An 8,885-nucleotide genomic window follows, 5' to 3' on the forward strand; every position below is an offset into this window, starting at 1 on the left:
CCCCCACACACACACACCTATCTAATTTGTCTGGCATTAAATACACATAGAAAGACATTTTCCATACACGCGTGCTCATGTGAGGCAGTTTAGAAAGAAACACACATGCACACGCTGCCCTGCCCCTCTAATGAAAAGGCAGGACATTGAGACAATTGTGCAGGGCAAACACTTGTGTAATTGCCGTTGAGAAACGGTCCTTGTCGCAGGCTGTCATCGATTGGTTGTTTGCTCACTTGTGTGGGAGGAGGCCTGAGCAGTTTCGGTCATTACTGGACTGGCCGTGGTAAGACTTTATTACCTTAATGTGGTTCGAGGTTTTTACTCCGGAGAGACAGGAGATTGCCACACTTTACTTGTGGCTTTACTAATAATAAAGTGTTTGCAAGACCTGCTGAGAGAGAGAGAGAGAGAGCAAAAATTGTCAGAAGGTAATCAGTTATTTATGCTAGAGACTCTAAAATTCTTGGCTAACTACTCAAACTCACTGCAGGAAGTCTGGATTGTGATTAAGCACAATGAAGTTGGAGTCATCCAGGCATCATTATGAATGAAGTGCAGGAGTCCAGAAGTGCGTCACTGTGTAGTATACATCCATCCCCAGCAGATGGCCCCGCCTGCAAGTGCTTATTCAGGAGGGGAAGCGGTGACTTACAGGGGAGGGGGTGCCCTTTATTGATCTCATAGTTTGAGATGCAGCATGAAATGAACCATTTTTGGAAACTTTTTTTCAACTATTTATCGCCAGCGGTGCTACTGCATGTCCACCAGTTCACTCTGCCTCTTATTTGATTAATGACATCAATGCAAACTAGTGATGGCAAATGGTCCATATGACTGGTGAATTTTGTGAATGGAGCACTTAGTGACTGAGGAATGACGTCAGCACAAAAGTCGTATCTCTCAGCGGCGAGCCAAGTCCGAACCGAGGGGTCTAGAGGAGGCTTCCCATTGGCTCGCCGTAGCATCACGGCCCATGCGATTGGCTGCCGGCAGATAATTAAACACCTACACAGTCGATGCACAAATCCGAGTGGTGGGATATATAGGCTGGTGGTTGGCGCTTCATGCAACAGAGTCAAGAGTTGTTCTGCAAGTTGAGAGAAAGTCAACTTCTTGTTGTTTTGAACAGAGATTCAGAGAGATTTATATATATTTATTTTTACTGCTGGGTGATTACCATTGAAGGTGAGTGTTGACTTCCTTTATTGTCTCGATCAGTGGGTTGGGGTTGTATTTCGACTCTTTGGCTGTGGGATTAGAAGGGTGACAGCTGTTTGACTGGGTTGATGTGAATGAAATGAGGCTGGTTACCAGAAGCAGAAGATGTTGGGAAGCTCCCGTTTTCCTCTTGGGGACCAAAGACTCAGCCAAGTTGAAAAAAGAGGGAGGAAAGGTAGAAACGATGAGGAAGGAGATTTCCAGAAAAAGCAAAAAAAATAAAATAATAAATTGCTGAGGCGGTGCACTTCTTGAGAAAGAGAAAAATGGGCAGAAGCTACCAGCTCAAAGTGTGCGTGTGTGTTGCAGACAAAATGTGTGTGTGTGTGTGTGTGTGTTAGAGTGCTGGAAGCTCATTACACTAATGCACTGGTCCCTTAGGGAGTTGGCAAGCTTGGAGTAACCCCCCCAGCACCACCACCACCTCTCTTTCACCCCTCCTCTTCCAGCAACTGCTACCTATATTGCAGAGTCTGGGACCCTTGCCTACCTCCCCCCTCCTTTCTGAAACACACACACGTACACACACATTTATGCACACCCAGCTACCTGCAGGCATGTCGCACTCCAGTTCCCGCTGCGAATGACATGAGAGAACTACATGTCCTGTGCTCGCTGCTGGATATTTCGGAACAGTGCGTTTTGATGAACAAGAGTAGAACGCGGGGGGGGTGGCTGCCGTGTGTGTGAGGATGAGGAGACGTGGGAAGAGCTAAGCCAAGTTTGATAGGAACTCAAGGGTGTGGGGGGGGGAGGAAGAAGGGGCTCGGCGAGCAGCAAGTGCATTTGTTACACATGTTGCCTTGTAGATACAACAGTGCGCAAGATGCTGACAAGAGGGTTGGGGTGGGGATGTCTTCCTTCCTGTTGCAGGGGACCATGGTTATGTTGAAGATCTCAGCTTTCCTCGTTGCCTACGCCCTGGTCATCTGCCAGATGTACTGCTCACAAGCCGCCCCTGCCAGGTGAGACACGGCTCTTACGATTTACTTTTTGTTCAGGCGGCTGTCAAGCACTTGCAGTGATTTCTGGATTTAAAAGCAACGATGATATGACAAACAATTGGTTTCCTGGTTTTCAGGAGTTTTTCTCTTTTAAAAAAACTGTAGTCTTAAAAAGTTTTTCTAGTCATTATGTCTTTCTTTTTGAGGAATTATCTGCAGCAACATTAATAGAAGCAGTAAAAGTTGACATACATAAATGTACATGTACAAGTGTTACGTTTTAGTATCAAATGTAAAGCATACTGTAAATTCAGCTACACGGCAAAAACACAAAATCTTATACAGTATTTATTTTCCAGTCTCTAATGCAAATATCTTGGCACACTTGGAAATAAGACAAGCTAAATTATAAGTTATTTTTCAGCAAGATATAGAAGCTTATTTAAAGTCAGTAATTCCCTAATATTGATTTAAAAAAGTAACATTGACTGATTTTTCTTTTTACTTGTAACAGAAAAATGTCTTGTTATAAATTAAATAATCTGCCAGTGGAACTAGTACTTTTAGTCAATACTAAGGAATTGCTAACCTAAAACAATTTCCTATTCTTTGCTGAAAAGTTTCTTGTAAATTAGTTCTCTTATTTAAAGTGTATCAATATATTTCCACAAAAAACTAAACAAAAAGGTACTTGGTAAGATTTTGTGTTTTTGCAGAGCAAGAATACATTCTGACATTTGACATATATTACATTTAAAAGGTTGTTTTACTAATTCATGCAACTTGATAAAATGTAATAGAATAGAGGGTGGTTGATTTAATCACAACCTTGGATGTCTTAGTTGTAGCTAAACATCATGGTGCAAATAAAAGTCATAAAGTTAGGAAAGAAAACCTGAAAAACATGGAATTTGTTGCACAAAATGTTACTGCACATCTATGCCGCTGTTTACATACTATTAATAAAACACAAAAAGAGGAAGTTGTAATTCACTCCTGAGGGAGATAAATGAGATCTATATATCCATACGGAGCTCCATTCCAGCCACTCTCCCGAGCGTTCCTATGAAGCTATTGATTTTGTAATAAATCTAAAGCTTGTTGGAAATCAGCCCCCCTTTCTCAAATGGGGCACTTTCCGCAGATTGTTTCCCCCCCCCCAGCCGATCCCCAACCCCTCCCTAGTGTTGGCCGCGAGCCCTCAAACTCAGGCGTCATTACTCTCCGAGGTGCTGATGTCTCCGCCTCCCCTTCCCATCCATCGTTTTTACCACCACCCCAAGATCTCACCCCAACAAACACACACACGCACCCTGGCATCTCGGGGCGGTCGTGGAGCCGTGTGAACTCTTAGACCTCTTCAAAATGTTCAAAACCAGCTTTTGAGTTACTTAAATGCCCCATGAAATGTGTGACAAATGTCCAGCAGCTCCCTAAGGGGGTTAACTCCTGCCCCACTGACTGCTTGTCCCCTTGTTGTCCCCTGAACCGTCCCATGACAGACCAGGTCTAGAGTCCATGTCAGAACGAGTCACGCTCACGGACTACGAGGCGCGAAGGTTACTGAACGCCATCGTCAAGGAGTTTGTGCAGATGACGGCAGAAGAGATGGAGCAGCAGGCGACCGAGGGAAACAGGTACATCCCATTCTTGTTTCCTCAAATAAAGCTTTAATATTTCCTCACAGCAGAAGCAACTCACAGACGACTCGATTTCTAATGGAATAATGTAGTCGTCTCGATCATCAAGTTAATTTCATTTATATATTACCATGCCTTATTCTGGAGACTTACACAAATAGTGTGGTGGGTTTAAGAACAGATTTGTTCTAGAACTTTCTAGAACATGTTCTAGAATTATTAGACTACATTTTGTTCAGGTGACGACGTGGACAGGTCCTGAACTTGGCTGCTTTCAGCGAAAATGTAAACCGGACAGGTTGTTTTTAGATTGTTCCCACGTTTCACTCTCTGGTTTCATTCTAACACCACTGCTGATGCATCATCATCAGTCAGCTCTAGAGAGGTATGTACTTTTGGCAAAACCATAGGGGGAAAAAAAAAGTTTTTTCTTTCCACAACAAAATACTAAAATGGAGAAATTAAAAAAAAAATCTGTATTCTCTGTCATGACCCTTTATCCCGCATGAAACAAGCCTGGTTTTGACTTTGTGTGAAGGGGTGAAAAACTGCCTGCTGGGCATGTGAAAAGCATATATTCACTTATCAGACCCCCTCCCCCAAAAAAACAAGTGTGCATGATGCCAGTTACAGTTATGGGAAGCTGCATGACTGTGGGAAGTGGATGGATTGTTTTTGTTGGTGTAAAAGATGCAGGATTTGTGGGAGACGGGGTTGGCGCATGACGGGACGGATGACGAGTTCTTTGAATGTTTCAAAAAAGAAAAGCTGGTGGCATGATGATGTATGAGGTTTGAGACGTTCCTGTTCCACTTTTGTTTATGCTGTGACGGCATGAGACAGAAATGCATGTGAGGTCAGAGCAGAGTGCGAGCGGAGGCTAGAGAAAAGACCAAAACGATGATGATTTCTCTTGCATGTTTTCCCTTACCTATGAGTCCTTTTTTTCTCTGCATGTCTTTTTCTGTGTGTCCCCTCCCCAACAGCATGGACAGGCCCCTAACCAAGCGCTGTTCCAACCTCAGCACTTGCGTGCTGGGCAAACTGTCTCAGGAGCTGCACAAGTTGCAGACATTCCCCCGCACGAACGTGGGAGCGGGAACGCCCGGCAAGAAGCGCAGCGCTCCTGAGAAGGACAGCTATGCAAGCTACGGCGAGACGTTTGACAGCATCTAAACCCTTCTTTCTCCTCTCTCTTCTCCTCTCTCTCCCTTTATTTATCCTTTCTTCTTACCTACCCCTTTATCCTGGTTTGCTCTCCGTATTTTTCATCCTGGCAAGTGCATGCTAACTCCTACCGGCTTGTTTGACATGAGAAGAACCTGACTTTTTTCTCTCTTTTTTATGTAGTCTTTCCCGCTTTTTTTCCCTGCTTGTTTTTTTTTTTTTTGGCAGAGAATAATTTGTTCCTTTTATCTCAGACAATCAGACATAATTTACACACCTGTAATTTACAATATCATATATCCATTTCTGTGTAGTGTTATTTGATGGCATCTGATAGACGGATCACTTAATGTAACCATTAATAAATAATCCACTCATGAAGACACCATGTTTGTTGTTCAATAAACGTATTTTTCTACCAGGAAGCCTTAGCTCCTGTTCGTTTTTTAAAGACACACAAAAATTGGGTTGTATGAATACGCGAGAACAAAATTTAAATGAATTAGAGCGTAAATACACTTTAAGACGCCTTGGAAAGGTAAGAAAATAATCCACTTATGAGACACCACTATTGTTGTTCAATAAATGTAGTTTTCTACCAGGAAGCCTTAGCTCATGTTAGTTTTATTTTTTAAAAGGCAAAACATTTGGTTAGCATGAACATAAGCAAAATTAAACAAATTAGAGTGTAAATATATAATAAAATGCTTCAGTACGTCCAAAGGTAAGAAAATAATCCACTATTGACACCAATGTCCTTTATTCAATGAACATATTTTTCTACCAGGAAACCTTAGCTCCTGTTCGTTCCTTGAAGACATAAAAATTGGTCCGTATGAACACGCAAGAACGAAATTAGAGCGTAAATACACTTTAAGACCTCTTGAAATCTAATAAATCATCAATCAGTTCAGAGGTAAGAATATAATCCATTCATGACACAAGATGTTTGTTGCTCTATGAATGTATTTTCTACAAGGAAGCCTTAGCTAATGTAAAAAAACCAAACAAATCATTTTGTATGAACACGTAAGACCGAAATTAAACGAATTAGAGCGTAAATGCACTTTTAAGACGCCTTGAAATCTGTCTGGGAAGTCCTCAGTAAGTCAACAGGTAAGAAAATACATAAGCTGTTAACTTATCTGTCCACTTTTATCAAATTTGTCATACTGTCAGTGTGTTGTGGTGTTAGCTCACGTAAACATAACGTGGTGTCTTCGTGCTAATCTCCCTTTGCTGTCCTGAAGCAGCGTTACAGCACAGAAGCGGGCCTGCAACACGGCCACGTGCGTGACCCACCGCCTGGCCGACTTCCTCAGCCGATCGGGGGGAATAGGCAACAGCAACTTCGTTCCCACCAACGTTGGCGCCAAGGCCTTCGGCAGGCGAAGGAGAAGCACCCAGATGTGAGCGCTATTCATCAACCTTCTGGGAAATGGTAAATACAGTTTTATACAAATTGTATTTTATCGATAAAAGTTTGGCGTTATTGACTTAGGATGTACCTGAATTTCTCTCATTTTCTGTCTTTCAGAGGCGGACACCTGAAAAGAAAAAAGGAAAAAAAAAACACAACATCCTGTGAACAAAAATTCAACACAGCAAAACGCAGATAAATACTAAACTGGCCCTTTATCTTCTCTTTTACATTCTTCCTGGAAAAGAAAGGAGGTTTTGTCCCCGTCATCCATCCTGTTATTAATCTTTTTCTTTTCTTTTTTTTTTTGGCTTTTGGCAAATAACTGAAAAAAAAATTGGGAAAAAAAAGCACTTTACTTTATGTACATGAACAAATGAATTCTTTAAAGTAAAAAAAAAAAAAAAAAACATCCCGATGGTTACTCTTTTTTATACATGAATATTATTGGAAAATAAAATGAAAACAGCAGTGGTCATCACTTTCCTTTTTTCGCCCCACGTTTCACCTCGTTAGAGCACATTTGTAGCACCGACCCCCAGCTGAGATTCATATATTAACATTCCCCCCTTTACGCCGGTAACGATCCTCCCCACACAACGGCTGTTGTCTTGTGCCTTGATGTAGAAAAATTTACATGAACATGATTGTACGGCTTCGTTTCGAGACGGCAAAGAAGAACCCGAGTGAGGATGAGGAGGAGAACGGTGATGGATTCATATTGTAAACAATATTGTGAAAAACAAAAATTTCAGCAAGATTAAAATGTATTTTAGATACACTTTGGTTTGAGGTAATTGTGTTGTTCTTCAAAGCATTTCGTAAACAGATGTAGAGAGAGAGAGAGAGAAAAAAAAAATCACCTGCCACTTATATTTGTACTCATGATGCTGTCATTGATCCCAGAATAAATATGAAAACTATTAACATTTGAGTCAAATTTACAAATACAAACAGTCCGTAGAGAGCAGAAATGACTCATTCCAAACAACCCGGATAAGTTTGGATACATGACAAGAAAAACGGGGAATTGCTGAACAAAAGGCAGCCAAAAAACAGCCACAGCTGGTTCACACATGCAGCAATATTTTAGGCAAAACGTTAAAAAAAAAACCCCACAATTTTCTGCAGGAAGTTTAACATGATGGAAACCTTTTTGGGGGGTTTCACTTGTTGTTACAGCAACACTCCAAAAGATGGCAATCTAATTATCCACACAAAAAGTTTCTGTGCGGATCTACTGATGTGCTTCAAGAGACGAAAGAAGCCTTCCATTCTCCAACACCTCCAGCTGCCTTCTGTAATGTCTTCATAGTTTCACAAATGATCTCAAAATGGGATAGTGTTACGGTTAATTCTGTAAATACCTAAACTTGACTCAGAACATCAACTGTGGTGCATTTGACGGGGTTCACAGCAGCAGGTGATATGTTCCACGCAACACCGAGTAGATTCCCCGTCGTGCAGATAAACATTTCTGTCTTCCTGCCAGTGATTTGGAATAATTTGTTGTGCAGTGTTTTCCATAGAAGTGAAATTAAATGGACCAAATATTGAATCAGTAAAAAAAAGAAAAGAAAAGAAAAGAAAAGAAAAAGGCCTTTTAGTTTTGGATCTTAAAGCTTCAGGTCACCAAAAAAGCTTCAGGTTTACAGCATCCCTTCCTCCAAGGTACGGGATGTCTACAGTGTTCTTAAAATTTAAAGACATTTCCTGTTTGTTTTTCTGGAGGTTTTATGTGTTCACTGTCTGTAGGGAATATTTCACTCTACTGGTGCATGACTGAAAAAGGGAATTGTATTTTTGTTCAATTTTAGCCTCATGTATTTCATAAAAGCATCAAATATTACTTTTTTCAAATACATTCCATTTTAAATGTAAGCATCGTAAAAGCAGCTGTTTGAAAGAGTTTCTTGCCTGTAGGTGACATTGTATCACTGTGGAACAACACACTGAAATAAATGTCTCAAAGAGTGTTTCACCATCATTTTTTAAAAATTATCTTTATGAAAAGTTGATTATGGATACACTAAACTCAGGCTGTTTCTGCAATCTTTAAGCTACAGTTTATTATTACGGTAACCTTTTTCTAATTTCCACACATTTTGTTCTATGTAACCGATTAATTCAGCCCCTTCAAGGCAGGAGAGGCTAGAAACTACTTTCTATGTTCTTACTGTGCTAAAGCTACCTGTTTACTGTCATTCTCACTTACGCCATCCTAATGGTCTAGTCCAAGTTTCTCCTGGCAGTTTGTTTCTTCATCACATTTGAATTCCAACTAATTGTAATTTAGTTGGAATTGTGATATTTAACCTACAGAGAGCCGTAGAGTCCTAACGGTTCGCTTAAGATAACACTGGCAATTAATTTGACTTTCCAAAATTAGAGAATTTTAAAATCAATTATAAACAAACTCAATAAGTAAAAACAACATTAATAAATTACTCATGCTAATGATGTACAAAATAAACAACTTAGGCCCCAGTATAG

The 8,885-nt window shown here is 40.7% G+C and overlaps 1 protein-coding gene across 5 annotated transcripts; it reads left to right on the forward strand.

The window, feature by feature from the left end:
* Positions 1 to 1,031: 1,031 nt before the first annotated feature.
* On the forward strand, positions 1,032 to 8,368 carry LOC103461098 (calcitonin gene-related peptide-like). 5 transcript variants are annotated; one of them, XM_008403430.1, is made up of 5 exons: positions 1,032 to 1,188; positions 2,095 to 2,186; positions 3,668 to 3,802; positions 6,226 to 6,413; positions 6,510 to 8,368. In XM_008403430.1, exons 2-4 carry the CDS (start codon positions 2,101 to 2,103, stop codon positions 6,383 to 6,385), a joined length of 381 nt encoding a protein of 126 aa, XP_008401652.1. In that variant the 5' UTR covers positions 1,032 to 1,188; positions 2,095 to 2,100; the 3' UTR covers positions 6,386 to 6,413; positions 6,510 to 8,368. The 5 variants fall into 5 exon arrangements, with proteins under 5 accessions (XP_008401652.1, XP_008401651.1, XP_008401649.1 ...); XM_008403429.2 differs by lacking the exon at positions 6,510 to 8,368 and having other exon boundaries at positions 1,047 to 1,188; positions 4,792 to 6,315; XM_008403428.2 differs by lacking the exon at positions 1,032 to 1,188 and having other exon boundaries at positions 1,975 to 2,186; positions 6,223 to 6,413.
* The last annotated feature ends 517 nt before the right edge of the window (positions 8,369 to 8,885 follow it).

The sequence above is a fragment of the Poecilia reticulata genome, unplaced genomic scaffold (genome assembly GCF_000633615.1).
Source record: "Poecilia reticulata strain Guanapo unplaced genomic scaffold, Guppy_female_1.0+MT scaffold_594, whole genome shotgun sequence".
Taxonomy (NCBI): Eukaryota; Metazoa; Chordata; class Actinopteri; order Cyprinodontiformes; family Poeciliidae; genus Poecilia; species Poecilia reticulata.

Bases quoted from the DNA above. Each gene is read 5' to 3' on its own strand.
- LOC103461098 (XM_008403427.2), top strand. From the start codon at position 2,017: ATGTTGCCTTGTAGATACAACAGTGCGCAAGATGCTGACAAGAGGGTT. The intron at 2,187-3,667 runs GTGAGACACGGC...GTCCCATGACAG, and splicing joins TCACAAGCCGCCCCTGCCAG to ACCAGGTCTAGAGTCCATGT. The intron at 3,803-4,791 runs GTACATCCCATT...CCTCCCCAACAG, and splicing joins CAGGCGACCGAGGGAAACAG to CATGGACAGGCCCCTAACCA.